The following is a 16382-nucleotide window of genomic DNA, read 5'->3' as shown; positions in this document are numbered from 1 at the left end:
TAGAATTAAGATTCCGTTGGTAGCAGAAGTCCTGATGTTTCAGCAGACCAGAAATATATTCAACAGAGTCTTTCATCACCACATCATTTTTTCAAATTTAGCTCAGACCATTAGTGGCCAAAAGTAACTGTCTTCTCACTGATGTCAGGTGGTCCGAACAAAATGAGTTGATGGTTTGTGAAACATTTGTGGAGTGGGGAAAACAACACACTTCCTCTCTCACACACACAGATACTATCTCCCTACTGCTGTAGCAGATGTCTTGTTTCGCTTCCTACTGTAGGAGGAATCAGTGACACCAAGTCTTTTTTTACAGCAAATTGCTTTATTTCTACCTTTATGCCACTTCTGGGACAGCAGTGGTCACAAACATGCAAATTCCTTCTTTCAGGGAATTCAGCCACATCACCAGTGCCCATCTTTCATCAAACTCCCCTGGCCCAAGAGCTGACTCCTTTTTTTTTTTTTAAAAAGACTAGAAAACAGAAAGCTTCCTTGTGCTAGTCATAGAGCCCCATGAGAATTGCTTTACAAACCGAACAATATGGCATTTTCTTCCCAAGGCTACAAATATATTAGCACAGTCATAAAAAACTTGCAAGACTATACAAAAGCACCATCCAGTGCTCCTGCTATAACAATACTCTCTTGCTGCATAGAAGAGCTGAGACTTAATTAATTTTTTTAAAGTGCTCTAAGGTCCCCAAGTATGGTGAGCTGCCAGGAAAGCAGTAGGCAGCTGTGGAAAATTTTATCTGTCACTTTAAAGCTACTAAGTAATCAAATTTTGTCCTTTGAAATAATCTCTTCGGCTGCGTCTACACGTGCACGCTACTTCGAAGTAGCGGCAGTAACTTCGAAATAGCGCCCGTCACGTCTACACGTGTTGGGCGCTATTTCGAAGTTGAAATCGACGTTAGGCGGCGAGACGTCGAAGTCGCTAACCCCATGAGCGGATGGGAATAGCGCCCTACTTCGACGTTCAACATCGAAGTAGGGACGTGTAGACGATCCGCGTCCCGCAACATCGAAATAGCGGGGTCCTCCATGGCGGCCATCAGCTGGGGGGTTGAGAGATACTCTCTCTCCAGCCCTTGCGGGGCTCTGTGGTCACTGTGGGCAGCAGCCCTTAGCCCAGGGCTTCTGGCTGCTGCTGCTGCAGCTGGGGGTCCGTGCTGCATATACAGGGTCTGCAACTAGTTGTTGGCTCTGTGTATCTTGCACTGTTTAATGAAAGTGTGTCTGGGAGGGGCCCTTTAAGGGAGCGACTTGCTGTTGAGTCCGCCCCGTGATCCTGTCTGCAGCTGAGCCTGGCTCCCTTATTTCGATGTGTGCTACTTTGGCGTGTAGACGTTCCCTCGCTGTGCCTATTTCGATGTTGGGCTGAGCAACGTCGAAGTTGAACATCGACGTTGCCAGCCCTGGAGGACGTGTAGACGTTATTCATCGAAATAGACTATTTCGATGTCGCAACATCGAAATAAGCTATTTCGAAGTTGGGTGCACGTGTAGACGTAGCCTTCATGGAGTTGCAGAAGTGAAGATTGTGAATAATTTGATGCAAGTTATTCAGAAATGTACTACATGTGTGACACGTGTTTCTTAATTACAAAACTGGTAAATCATAGAAACAAAATTGTTGATTAAAAATTCCAAGCCGTTCTGGTGAAAAAATCCATTGGCTTTCCCACCCTGACTCTTTAAAAGTGAACAGAAAGGGAAATGGTTCCAGAGAACACCTTCCTTATGAAAATATAAACAAGAGTGATAGTGTTTGTCACAGGACAAAGTCTCACATTGACATCAGTAGGAATTTTGCATGTGAAATAGAAACAAATTCATCATCTTGTATGTATCCTACATTTTGAGATTTTGAGAATATGAAATATTTTAGGTGGGTAGGGAAGTTACAGTAATCATACAAGATGATGAAACAAGTGAAATGGTAAAATACTGTAGGTGACGGGACACTATTTGTCATCTGATCTTGTGTTTCACAGCTGCCATACTATGTATATGACTAAGAATATTAAAAAGTATTGTTTGAACAATGGTTCCAAAATTCATCTACATAAACTGTGGCGAGTGACCAATGTACCGCTTGGTGGAGTTTAACTTTATGCACACACAGACCTCCAAATGAGAGAGCATAAAATTTAGTCCAAGCCTGCAGAGGTAGCCACCTGTTTGACTACCTTCAATGCTCCTCTGAGTGGTGCTCAGCTCACACTCGCTATTCTCTCTCCCTAGCAAGCCAATCTCATGTACCTACCATCTAGTTGGGGGTATGAATTTCCATCAATAGTGAATCCTCACTGGCTATAGAGAAATTTTCAGGCAAATACTACCAACTCTGAAGATAATTTTTTGCTTAAGTGGAGTGTTCCAGCATTAACCTTGGTAACGTTATAGTAGAAATGTTATGTTAATGCTTGTGTATTTACAACAAAAATACCAACATATTGAGAAAAAGTGAAGTCATTAGTAACTGATTTATATTAAGAGATTTATATTTTTGTTTCTTAAAATAATTTGAGTTCATTTAAGAAACTATGGCTTGGTCTACACAGAGACGTCCTGCCAGCAGCTTCATGTTAACGAGCAGTCTCGCAATTGCAAATGGCCACTCATTACCATATTCCTGCCTTTCATGCCTCTGCCAGCAAACCCCCCTGTCAGAGTTTTCAGACACAAGGGGCTGATGACAGTGGGTATTTTTGCTGGCAGAGGCACATCCACACAGCCTGTTTACTGCTGGCAGCAACTTTGACGGCAGTGAGATCTTGTATGGCTATGCTAATGAGCTTCAGGAATATGTTAATAAGCAGCCATTTGCAATTGCGAGAGTGCTTATTAGCATGAAGCTGCTGTCAGGATGTCTCCATGTAGACCAAGTGTTTGAGTGATAAAATGATATGAAAGCCTTTTCCTACATTGAATCATCCCTCATCTTGATGCAGAGCAAAAATCTCTGTTTCATTAATACGCACAAAGCCTGATTCTTCACTGTTCTAGTCTGACAGGTTTAAATTAGGCTGCAATGCACTACACAGGCCAAAAGCAGAGCGAGTACAGCTCTTGGCATTCAACACCTCAGACATAGTTACAAATAGCAGGTAGAATTATTGCCAGCAAACAAAAGCAATCTTTCAGCTTTGATATTTCAGGCAGTTAATAGTAGACTTGGTAGATAAAATAGCAGTGCTTAGGATGTTAGAAAATGTTTGTTGTCTCAGAGAATTCACCAAACTATCAACAATGTACAGTAAGTGTTCACTGGGGATGGTGACTTTTTATGATATATTCAAGTAAATTATTGATCAGGCCTTGATGATAGCTGACATGCATGTATCCTCCAGCCTTTGGGAATGCTCACAGTAATGGTCTCACATAAGAAAAGAAAACATTGCTTGCAGGCAGAAATGTTAACCAGTGTATCCACCACAGAGGAAGCTATAATTAAATAGGCTATACTGTATGAAGCTATTACTCTATTAAGCTTTCTCTGTTTGGACCCAGTCCTATAGTGATCTTTCCCAAACACACTGAGTGCCCTCATATTTAGGGCTTTACCAATTTCATGGCCCATTTTGATCAGTTTCATGGACATAGGATTTTTAAAATAATCAATACTGTTAATTCAGCTTTTTAAAACTGGAATTTCGTGATGCTCTAATTGTGGGAGTTCTAATCTAAAAAGGATGTGGGAAGGGGTGTGATGTTATTGTAGGTAGAGGCTTGTGATAGAACTGCCCTTATTTCTGCTGTTGGAAGCTGCTTCTGTCAATCTGCCTAGCTCTGAAGGCACAGCCACCAGGAGCAGCATAGAAGTAAGGTTGGTATGGTATGATATTGCCACCCTTACTTCTGCTTTATTGATGGCAGGGTGTGGCCTTTAGTGCTGGGCTCCTGGTCAACAGCTGCCACCCAGCTCTGAAGACAGCGCAAAAATAAGGGAGGTAAAACTACTCTCCCCTCCCCCGATAAAATAACCTTGCAGCCCTCTGCAACTCCTTTCAGGTCAGGACCCCAGATCTGAGAAACACTCATCTCTCCTGTTAAAGCTGTATAGCATAGAGAAAAAGCACCCAAAAGACCAGTTGTCATGGTCCATGTTGAGTTTTTCATGGCTGTGAATTTGGTTGGGTCCTAATCAAAGATATAAAGCAAGGAGACTTGCAATATTTGGTCTTCTGGTTCTCTTCAAGTCCCATCTCGTGGAGTCCAGCAATTGTTTTTGTCTTATTTTTGTACACAAAAACTAAGTGTCTAATCCTCATGGTTTTGGAGAAAAGCCTGACAATGGCTACGTCTACACGTGAAGCCAACATCGAAATAGCTTATTTCGATGTAGCAACATCGAAGAATAATGTCTACACGTCCTCCAGGGCGATGTTCAACTTCGACGTTGCGCGGCACCACATCGAAATAGGCGCTGCGAGGGAACGTCTACACGCCAAAGTAGCACACATCGAAATAAGGGTGCCAGGCACAGCTGCAGACAAGGTCACAGGGCGGACTCAACAGCAAGCCGCTCCCTTAAAGGGCCCCTCCCAGACACAGTTGCACTAAACAACACAAGATACATAGAGCCGACAACTGGTTGTAGACCCTGTGCCTGCGGCATGGATCCCCAGCTGCCGCAGCAGCAGCCAGAAGCCCTGGGCTAAGGGCTGCTGCCCACGGTGACCATAGAGCCCCGCAGGGGCTGGAGAGAGAGCATCTCTCAACCCCCCAGCTGATGGCCGCCATGGAGGACCCGGCAATTTCGACGTTGCGGGACGCGGATCGTCTACACGGTCCCTACTTCGACGTTGAACGTCGAAGTAGGGCGCTATTCCGATCCCCTCATGAGGTTAGCGACTTCGACGTCTCGCTGCCTAACGTCGACGTTAACTTCGAAATAGCGCCCGACGCATGTAGCCGCAACGGGTGCTATTTCGAAGTTAGTGCCGCTACTTCGAAGTAGTGTGCATGTGTAGACACAGCTAATGTGACCCACAAAGCCTGAAAACACAGAAGGCCAGTTTAAAAAAAACAAAAAACAAAAGCAAAAAAACCCACACCTTGAATCAGCTTTATTTTAAAATCTTGTAATTTTAAAGCCGCTTGAGATTTTTGTGGGCCTAGCTCATTATTTTTTAATCCCTGAGACTGGCAATATTGGGTGTACTGTACATATCATAAGAATGGCCCAGTACACAGGAGTGGCATGGCCAAATTTGAATGACTGGTGTGATCTGGCACAAAGGGTAGCAGTAACTCTTGGTTTGGCTTCTTGTTTTTATTATTTTGGGGGGTTGCAATTGAACTATGTATACACATTAATTCTGGCCTTCTACAAATGTACCATAACTGTGAGGTCAGTTATAGGAAGTGAAAGTTCATAGAACACCATGACTTATAACGGGGTCAGCAACCAAAATATCAAGAAGAGCCATTTTTTCCAATTTGCTAAAAAACTCAGTAATTCAAGAGCCACAATTAATGTGAATATGAGACAGTCCTTAATACATAACATCAAACCATATTTTTTGTAACCCCTATTTTAAAAACAGCGCACACACAATGATTTGAAATGTGATACATGTTTACCGCAGGACATTCCAAAAAATATTACATATTCTATTTTCTTGCACTTTGCATGTGTATTTGTATCACTGTCTTCCTCACTTTCACTCCAAACCTCTCTCTCTGGAGGTTGCTAGAGGGAGTTATACAATATTTCAAGATCACATATTGTTTGCTACATAGATATAAGTTGTTCATTGTTGGGTTTTTAGATGTTCACCATTTATTGAATATAATCAGGAGGGCTTATGTTGTTTTGCTTTGTTTTGTTTCGTTTTGTTTTTAACTTTACAATTATAGCACTGGGAGCCACAAAAAAGTCCCTAAACAGCTGCCGGTCGCAGACTCCTGACCTATAACAACAAATATTGAGGGACAAATGATTCAAAAGGAGAGTGAATTAGTCCAAACAAAAAAGTTCTACTGATATAATTCAATGGCTGTCTTAAAATCATGACTGATAACCAAAAGACTAGAAACCAATAAACCAAAATTGGTGTATCAAAAATTAGGTCTAGTTGATGAACAAAATAATGAGGGAATTGGCTATCCCACCCACTCACTCCCAACACACACACACACACACACACACACACCCCTCCCTTCTGGAGTTCTTTTAAAAAGACTTTTGGGGGAAAAATTACTAGAAACAGCAGCTGTCTACCAACAACCTCTACATTGATTTTATCCTGGTCCTGAGAGTAATCCTGACCAGACCAGGCCAGAAAAAGAGAAACCCAGATGACACACCCATATTCATCAGCTTTGGCCTGCTCTGCACTAAGGGATAATGTTGACCTAAGATAAGGAAATCCAGCTACATGAATAACATAGCTAGAGTCAACATACCGTACTCTTTTTGCTCTGGTGGAGTTCCGGGGCAAAAGGGAGCACACTTAGAGGTCAATTTAGTGGGTCTTTACCAGGCCTGCTAAATTTACTTCTAGGAGATTGATTTCCACAGTGTCAATATCCTGGCAGGAGTAGACAAGGCCTTTGTCTAATTCACATATGCAGCCCGAGAGTGAGACTGCCATGCGCCACTTCCCCTGCAAGTTGTTTTCCTTTCCACCCTATTTCTTGTTTTTGGCCATGAATTTGATTAACTGTTTGGTGTTCCTGGGTGCTTCATTAAGATATTGGGTCTCAGGTTTCCCCACTGTTAGTTTTGTTGCCTTTGTATTCTTGCTTAATTATCACCAAAGACATAAAGTTGTTTCAGTTAACTTGCATACTGCATAGTCCTATAGTCAGAAGAGATCTGGACTCAGCAGTGAGTGAGAGCTGCCTGTGAAGAACACAGGTGTTTGCAACCAGCCAGCACCATGCTGGGAACTGCCCGGCTTGAATGGAAGAGGTTAAAAATACAATGTTCAATGGAAGGTGGGAAGCCATTCCTTGGTATGGAAGAAAGAATACCTCGGATGGGAGTGGGGAGCGATTGGCCTGACTGGACTCAGAGCCCCAGTGTAAGGAAGGAACAAGCAGCAGATGGGTGGGTGCGGGGGGATATCCTTAGTATAGTGTGCAGGTCTGGCTTTTCTGGGAAAATGTCTTCTACCTATACTGTTAGGTAAAGATAGGGGTTGATATTTCTCCCCTATCAAAAAGGCAAGAACCTGGAGAAACAAAAATATAAGCTTAATGTGACAGGTAGGCACCAAACACAATCTCAGCTGAAACCACCCTGAAGTATGTGTGTGCTTGAAATCAAAGACTACTTAGGAATTTTTTCGAGTGGCTCCTATTTTTCTCTCTTACATGAGAAACCATAACCTGAGCAAAACTCTTCCTCAAATATAGGACTGGACTGGAATGTTCTGGTTTCAACCCTTCTCTGCTTGCAATCAAATCTTATTCCTTGTGACCTCCAGAATGATGATGATGTAACTCAAGATGGGTTTCTGATTTTCAAAGATCAGGCTGGTGGTATGACCAAGCTTCAAAAGTGCATCAAAGGGCTCCATAAAATGTACACAAGGAGAGGAAAATTTCAACAGCTTTCAACACAGGTCCAAAAATACTGGAAGAACATACTGACATTATGAAGCATCAGATAAATGTACACCACCTAGGATACTTCATGCTACCAATAATATAATTCTTTCTATGTTCTTTTGTCCACAGCATGAAGATGACCAAAGTCAGTTTAATGTGAATCAGCTGCTACAATGTACATGCATTTGGAAAGTGTCCAGGTAAGAATAGTAGTAGATGGAGTTGTTGCCTTTAACTGTATACATTAGCTGTCAGAACCTGGCAACTGGGGCTGTGATTTCATCAACACTTACAAGCTAAGCAGAGCTCCCAGCCCTGGAGCTCCAGGGAAGTGGCAGCAGCTGCTGGCACTCTTAGCCCTAGAGCCTCAGGGAAGCTGTGGCAGCCACTAGCACTCCTGCCTGGGGCCCCGGGGAAGTGGCAGCTGCCAGCACTCCTACCCGGGGCCCCAGGAAGCATGGTAGGTGCTCCCTGCTCCAGAACCTCTCGCAAATAATTGAATTCACAAACATTAAGTTCACGAATGTGGGTACCTTACAGTACTGAGTCAGTGTTGCATCGTGTTAGTGGTCATGATGCTATTGAAGGTGCTTCGGACAGTAACTCCTGAAGTCAATAGATGCTGTTATGTCGTGAGACAGAAACCTGAACCAGGCCATATAACTGGTCCAGCAATTAAGGCATGTCTGTGCATCAGAGTCTTATCATAATTACTGTCTTCTAAATCAAAAGCAAAGCTGGTTCCTTGTGCTCTTGTATTCATTAGAAGTAATGCAGAAGCAGGTTGTTTTAACCCTGTGTGCTGGCTAAATTCTGCCTGGAAATAGAGAAGGCAGTGAGCAAAGGAAAATGAGCTCAACTGGTTTTTATTATTATTATTATTATTATTATTATTTATTTTATTTTATTTCATTTTTTCCCCTTCTATACTCACTGGTTGGTTGACAGAATGGCCAGTTTTATTGAACTGTATTTTCTCCCTGTCCTCTTCCTTTCTCCCTGACGGTTGAGCATCTATGTAACATTTTCATTATAGTTTATGTCATAAATAAAAGAAAAATACTTTCTCCAGGTTGCAACAAAATGACTTTCTGTGTATCTTATAATTTCCATATAGCTGGCTCTAGTGCTCTCTGCCATTACCTTTACAAGCACATTGAGTCTTAACTATGTTAAACCTTATTTTAATTAGCCATGTTTAAATAGTAGCTCACTACAAATCCAAGAGGATATTGCTCTGCAGAGAAAAACCATTATCATATTGAATTTATAACAGTGTTTAGTTCTTAGAAGTCTAATTATGTAAAATGAGAACTTAAAAATGTTGCAGTTTGGGAGAAAAAAAATCCCCCATGTTCTTTCCCCACAAGTTAACTGAACTGAAGAAGCTGTAATTTTCTCATGCTGCTGCTCATAAAGAGAGAGTTTTCAGAGCCAAATACCGATATAAATACTGTGATAATGGTTTCACTCTTCATAGAAAGTGCTGTTTTAACAAGGGTAGTTAGGATAGGGTTTGATACAGCATTAGAGCTGAAGTATCAAGGACACCCAGTGAGGGTGGGGGTAGAGCTCCTCCTTAACTTTCATGGTACTCCCTTTGAAGGAGGAAGGAATATTTAGCTGTTATATAACAATGTTTAACTCCAGTAGAGTTTTTCATCCATAGGTCTCCATGTACTTTATTAAGAAAGATATATATCACACTTCCCATTTTACAGGTGGGAAAATGAGGTACAGAGAGGTGAGGTCACTTGTGCAAGGTCACCTTGCACTATGGGATGTTTCAAAAGATCTATTTAGTGTCCTGTAAACATTCTCTACATTTTTATATCTTTGACAGATGTGGGATGTGGCCCACATTTTTTAACTCAACCAGTGTGTCTGCTGCTTTTCCTGTGGTTTGCTGGCATGACTGGGGCGCGATGGAAAAAAAATTCCAATTTGCAAAGAGTTTCTTTTATGACAAATCTGTACTTTTTTCAATGGAAAAATGTTTTGTTGAAAAATTCTTGACCAGCTCCAGTGAGGACAGCTTTGTTACTTGCGATACAAAGTTTCCAGTCTTCTCAATGAGATAAATCATGAATGATGCTAACTGCTTGCTCTGTGTGTGTAACTCCTGTTCTCTCCAGTAAGAATTGCACATTCTAAGCATCCTAAGGATTTGCCCCCATACCAGCATAACAAACCAGCTGTATCTGTCTCTACGAACCTTGCCAAAAAACTTCTTCTGCAAAATGTTAGAAGCAGTAAAATCTGAACTCTGTTTACCCAAACCTCTCTTCCTGTCACAGGGGTTGGTTACTGCAAAGCTATTTAGGATAATGCAGTGCTGACATTAGTAAGTATAATGATCCAACAAAGCAAGGGATTGTGAGCTCAACCCTGGAGGGGGCCATTTAGGGATCTGGGGCAAATAGGTTAAAAAAATTGTGCTTGGACCTGCCAAGAGGGCAGGGGACTGGACTTGATTTCCTGAGGTCTCTTCCAGTTCTATGAGATGTGTATCTTCATTAGTCATCAAAGCACTCCATAAAAACAAAACTTTTGATTACTTTCTCCTTCTTTTTCCCCTCCTGTATTCATCCTGAATTGTTTTTTAACCTGCTCATGTATAAACAGAAGCTTCCTTTGCTGCTGCTGCTGCCAGAAGGAGATTCAGCAGTGACCTGTTTTATATTACGCCTTTGCTGCAGAGTTAAGTGGAATGTAGCTAACTCCTTCTGAGTTCCCTAAGTTCATGTGAGAATGGCAACACTTCAAACAATCTGCACAGAATGACTGAGTTAGTAGCAATGTTCCCTGTAAACTGAGCGCTTGGACAGCCACCCAGGAGAGAATCAGCTACCATCCCGCTGATTATCAGAGTGCCCATAGCCAGTAGCACAACTACACAAGCCTTGATGCACATATCAAAATGTATTCTGCCCCAGATGGAAACAATTAGCAGGGACACTGGTCAGTAGCTGAGGAATTGTGCTTATTCAGCCCACAGCCTCTATTCCCTCTAACTCCGTCAACTCAAACTGGAAGTACTAACACAACTGAGTTAAACAATTTTGTGCACGTATGGGACTTGAGTTGGAGGCAACACTTGAGGTAGAACAGGAGGTAACTCAGTAGTGAAGATTAGTCTTGTAAAGTGATTTATTTCCAAGATGACCTCCTTTGCACTTCTTAATAATAATTTTTGTGTAGGCAGCCTCATCATAATGAAATGCTACAGTGTAATACAGGTTGAACCCCTCTTGCCCAGCACCCTTGTGACCTGACCAGTACCGGACAAAAGAATTTTCCTGAGGATGGCAGATCAGTATTGTCTAGCATATTGCCAACTTTTCCCCTGCTTACTGGGCTCTTAGAAGACATTTAGGTTTAAATCACTGCTAAACAACCGCACAGAATACTGAGACCAAGAACTTGTGGCTATAAACAAACTTTATGGGATTATGGGGAACTTGGCCACACCCATGCTAAATGGTCATCCAGCTAACTAAATCATGCCAGATTACAGAGTTTGCCAGACAACAGAGTTCCAGATTAGAGAGGTTCAACCTGTATTTGTGTCATGGTATGGCAGAAAGAAACATCTTTGTCCTACGCCCCAAATTGGTTAAGATAGGCACCCTCTACCTAGCTCCCACACAGAATAATGAACACACGACTTCTTTAACTGTTATTAGATGGCCTGGGATGATTGAGAAAAAAATGGGCCAGTTTTTTATCCTTGCAAATCACCAGATTGCTCTTAGGCAAGTGGATAGCTAACGAAACAAACCAGTATATATCCACTGGTAGGTGCTATACTTCCATCCCTCACTATAAGAAACACCCAGGGTGAAATTCAAGCTTGATATAAATGCTTGGACATCAGTGGAGTTAAACTCACTTACACCAAAGCTGATTTTGGCCTGTGTTCCTCACATCAGGATGCAGTTAAATACAACATCCTGACTAATCTGATAAGTGTAGTTAGATACAGTCTTTTAACAGTTTTTAAATAAATCCCTTTTTGGAAAGGAAACCTGGCAGTAACCACTAGAAGTCCAGCTGTCAGGAAATTTAAAAAAGTGAATTCTGTAATGTATGCAGTATATGACCCTGCATTATCATGTACAGATTTGAGTAGAAATCAGATCTGAGAGTGGTCCTCACATTTTCTTGCCTTATGTTGCAAAACTGTTGTATATCGCTTGTTTCTAACACAATATATACATGAGCAAAACAAATCACAGGATTCAGGCAGAAGCAGATTCAGGGGACAGATACTACATTAGTTTAATGAGGGTTATGTCAGTCTTCCAAGTCGCAACTGAATGGAGTAGAAAAATAAAGCTGTAGCATAAATGCTAGAAAGTAAGGGCAATCATTGAAACTGAAATAACTGAAAAAAATTAATTGCAAACATTAGACATATAAGTAATTATTCAAATGTATTATTACTTCAACAGGGTCTCTTTTTAAAAATATACATTTTTACACTGGTGACCTAGTTCCGAGTAAATCCAGAACTGATTTTCAATTGTTTTGCTGACATAAGGCTCAATTATCCATAGATTTCCACACTATTTTGTGATGTAGGCAGCAAAACACTTAAGTCCATCTCTGTACAAGAAAGCATTGGAGCATATGCTTAACTTTAAACACACAAAGTCAATGGGACTTAAGCAACTCCCTAAAGCTAAGCATATGCTTAAGTGGGTTGCTCAACTTGGGGCTTATGTTTGTAAAAATAAATATAAAATGCCACCAGACTGGAGTGGTAGCATTTTAAAGATACTTTGCACAGGGATAAGTGAGTACATGAGGGTGGTAAAGGATCAGGCCCAATATTCTTTGAAATCTACGTAATTACTTGCCTTGATCCTGAATTCATATTGACACCAATGTAAAATCACTATGGCCAATGAAGTTATTCTTTATTTACAGTATGAGGTAAAAATAAAGCCCATTTTTTCTGTTCGACTACCATTAACTGAATATTGACTTTTTTTTTTTTAATTTCCAGGAAGAGACTTGTTACAGTTATTATGAAATATAGAGATGAAGTGGAACACCTATTGCAAAATGAGGTATTTGTTCTCAGTCTGTTTTGCCAGCAATGCATTATCTTACTTGTGATAAGTCTCTAATTATTAGATTAATCTGCCTCAAACTGAATTAAAGAGGTCTCTTCATTTAAGCTGTTTAACTTGTTTTGGAAAGGTTGGGGAAATTTTTAACTAAAATTAATGACATCTAAATTGGAATAAATGCTATAAGACTACAACATACTAGGTAATCACTTTCTAGATTGGGGGAATGTTAAAAGGATTTAGGGCTAATTTTGAGTTAGCAACTAAATATTTGAGTTTAATTTAGGTGAATGATGCCCTTCTCCCAATTCCACAAAAACTTAAACATGTATATTAAGGTTGCCAAATTTCTAACTGCCTAAAATGGAACACCCTTGCCCTGACTGCAGCCCTTCCTGTCCCATCTCTTCTCCGCGGCCCTCTTCTTCTAGCCCCTCTCCATCTGTCTTTTCCTCTCCCTCACCCTCACTCTTACTCTAACTTTCACTGGGAGTCTGGGTGCAGGCACTGACAGGGTGTTTAGGTGATGGGGGGTTCCGACCTGGAGCTGGGGTTGAGGTGCAAATGAGGGTGCAGGGTCTGGAAGAGAATTAGGGTGCAGAATATGTTTCAACCTGAGCCAGATGGTTGGTCTGCAGGTGGGGGTGTGAGGTCTGGAAGGGATTTAAGTTACAAGAGGGAATTATGTCTGGGTTATGGGATTCAGGGTGCAGACAGCAGCTGGGTAGCACTTGCCTCAAGTGTCTTTGAGTCAGCAGCATTTTGGGGCTATGGCAGGTTCCCTGCCTGACCTGGCTCTGTGCTGCTCCCAAAAGCAGTCAGCTCTCAGCAGGCGTAGGCATGACCAGAAGGCTTTTCACAGTGTGCTCTGCTCATGCCCACTGCCACTAGCCCACAACCAGTGGGAATTTTGGAGTCAGTGGTATGGCAGGAGCATCATGCAGTTCCTTCCCGGCTGCCCCTGAATGTAGGGGCACAGGGACATGCCAGCCACTTCCAGGAGCTGTGAGAAACCAGGGCAGCCAGGGCATCTGCCATAAGTCCGTTATGCTGCTGACCAGACTTTTAACAAGCCAGCCAGTGGTGCTGACTTAAGGCACCATGGTCCCTCTTTTAGCCAGGCATTTTGGTCAAAAACTGGATGCCAGGCAATGCTAATTTCAGCAGGACTACTGCATGCTTAAAATCAGCATGTATCTTAAGAGTTTGCAGGAGCAGATCTAAACATAAAACTCGACAGGTTCCAAATGATCTTTAAATGCCACCAAAAAAGCTTAATTTTGATCCTTTGACTCCCAACCATAGGCAGGATCTAATATGAAAAGGCATGTTCACATGGCAGATAATCAAGGAGGGAAGAAATTAAAACAAATCATAGGTCGAACTGAAAGTAACAGAAAGGAAGCCGTGCTAGTCTATACACTATCAAAACAAAAAGCAGTCAGGTCGCACTTTAAAGACTAGCAAAATGGTTTATTAGGTGAGCTTTCGTGGGACAGACCCACTTCTTCAGACCATAGGCAGACCAGAACAGACTCAATATTTAAGGTACAGAGAACCAAAAACAGTAATCAAGGAGGACAAGGAGGACAAATTCTGATTTGTCCTCCTTGCTTACTGGTTTTGGTTCTCTGTGCCTTAAATATTGAGTCTGTTCTGGTCTGCCTATGGTCTGAAGAAGTGGGTCTGTCCCACGAAAGCTCACCTAATAAACCATTTTGCTAGTCTTTAAAGTGCTACCTGACTGCTTTTAGGTTGAACTGAGTTTCTAATAGGTTGAGCTGAGTTTTGGGAGGTGCTGCAGCCTCCTCCTTTTTTCTGAATTAGTTCTTTAATGTATAATTTAGGAACTGAAAGAGAGCACAAGACCTTGATAGAGCACAGAATATACTCATGCAGAAGCTTGAAGCTACTAGACTGGAGGCAAGGCTTTGAGCCAGGCCTGACCAGCCAGCAGCTCTCCCTATAAGAAGAGAGCTCCCAGCGAACAAGGGGTGAGCAGCGAACAGGGAAGAGAGTTTGCCTCTGGGAGTTCACCGAGGGAGGAGCCCCGTGTTTGTTTTCCTTTTCAGTTATGGTGTTCCACCTGTGCCCTGCAAGGCAGCACTACCAGGAAAAGAAGTCTCTGAAGAAAAGAGCCTGAAGAGTGATGGGGGAAGGTGGACCTGGGGGCACTGAGAGCAGCTGGGGGGAGAAGGGCCAGTGCAGTGAGGAGGGCAGACACGGGAGTAGATGGGGGGTAGTGGGTTGGGGAGGGTCCTATGGTGATGGTAGCTGGGGGGGGCGAAAGTTAGGGAGGAGGGTCCCAGGGATACGAGGTCATGGCTCCTCAGGGAGCTGTGGTGACATGGTGACAGGGAGGTATGAAGTAGTAGGATCCTTAACCACATTCTCCACACCCCACTGCCTTGTGGGTTATCCTGGGAAGGAGAGAGGCTAAGGGAGTAAACCCTGACAGAAAATCCGGAGTGGAGTCCAAAGGCGGTTCGGTGTCAACTTCTGGCACTGTCCCAGCAACTCCTGCAGCTGAGCTGGTACCAGACATGGAGGTTATCCTCTCCTTTGGACTATATCAGTAAAGCCGAGAGGGGGACACTGGTGTCTGGGCAGCCCAGAGTCTCCATAACAAATGCCCAGGCTCGCGCCCGGAGAGGTACTCCGGCATCGCTGAACAGCGTTGCATCAACACGGGAGGCAACAGTTACCGGTTATAAGCTCTTGCTCGATTGGCATAGAGAACGAGCGCCCCGGGTTGCCTTCGACGGTGGGAGGGATCCTCGCATGTCACTGGACAGTCACCACCCGCCTCAAGCTGGGCAGCCCCCAGTCAATAGGGTACTGTCCCGCCACAGTTCACTTGCCTCGCTGGGTGCGTGAGGCTTAAGGTTCCTGAACCTGACAAGTGACTGAAATTTGGGCACCAGGCAAACCAATAAGAAAATCAACAAGAAATGAGAAACATCAACAATTCAAGCTTGCTTGCTGGAATGTGCGGACCATGCTAACCGGCTTGAATGAAGATCTTCAGGCCATCAGTGACAACCGAAAGACAGCTGTCTTCAACGAGGAACTGAAGAGGCTCAGAGTTGATATCGCTGCACTGCAAGAGAAGTGACTCACAGATTCGGGATCTCTAAAGGAAAAGGACTACACCTTTTTCTGGCATGGTAAAGCCCAAGAAGAACCCAGAGAGCATGGTGTTGGCTTTGCTGTCAGAAACACCCTTCTACAAATGGTGGATTTAGTGATGGGCGGATCAAAAAGACTTCTTCGGATCACGCTTCAAACTTGCGCCAGTCCTGTCCACCTGATCAGCGCTTGTGCCCCAACCCTGTATGCCACACCAGAAGTAAAAGACAAGTTCTACGATGTGCTCAGTGCTGCTGTAGCGCAAATACCTGCTCGTGAACAACTGTATATCTTGGGTGACTTCAATGCAAGAGTTGGAGCTGACTGGGCCTCATGGCCTTCCTGCTTAGGACACTTCGGTGTGGGAAAAATGAATGACAATGGACAGCATCTCCTTGAACTTTGCACGTGCCACAATCTGTGCATCACAAACACATTCTTCCAAACAAAGCCACAGCACAGAGTGTCGTGGAGCCACCCATGCCCGAAGCACTGGCATCAACTAGACGTGGTCATCACTAGGCGTAATAACCTCAAAAACGTCCTTCTGACACGCAGCTATCATAGTGCTGACTGTGATACAGATCACTCGCTAGTTTGCTCCAA

General features: G+C 43.0%; 1 protein-coding gene across 1 annotated transcript in view; it reads left to right on the top strand.

Moving 5' to 3' along the window:
• The window catches only part of PIK3C2G (phosphatidylinositol-4-phosphate 3-kinase catalytic subunit type 2 gamma), a 344110-nt gene that overhangs the window by 33749 nt on the left and 293979 nt on the right, over positions 1-16382 (top strand). The window contains exons 6-7 of the mRNA XM_074983736.1: positions 7699-7769; positions 12581-12644. Coding sequence (XP_074839837.1) covers positions 7699-7769; positions 12581-12644 — 135 coding nt within the window. The remainder of the gene's footprint in view (positions 1-7698; positions 7770-12580; positions 12645-16382) is intronic.

Source organism: Carettochelys insculpta, chromosome 1, assembly GCF_033958435.1.
Source record: "Carettochelys insculpta isolate YL-2023 chromosome 1, ASM3395843v1, whole genome shotgun sequence".
In the NCBI taxonomy this organism is placed as follows: domain Eukaryota; kingdom Metazoa; phylum Chordata; order Testudines; family Carettochelyidae; genus Carettochelys; species Carettochelys insculpta.
Note: the sequence above shows the minus strand (reverse complement) of the source record. Positions and strands in the feature narration are given on the sequence as shown.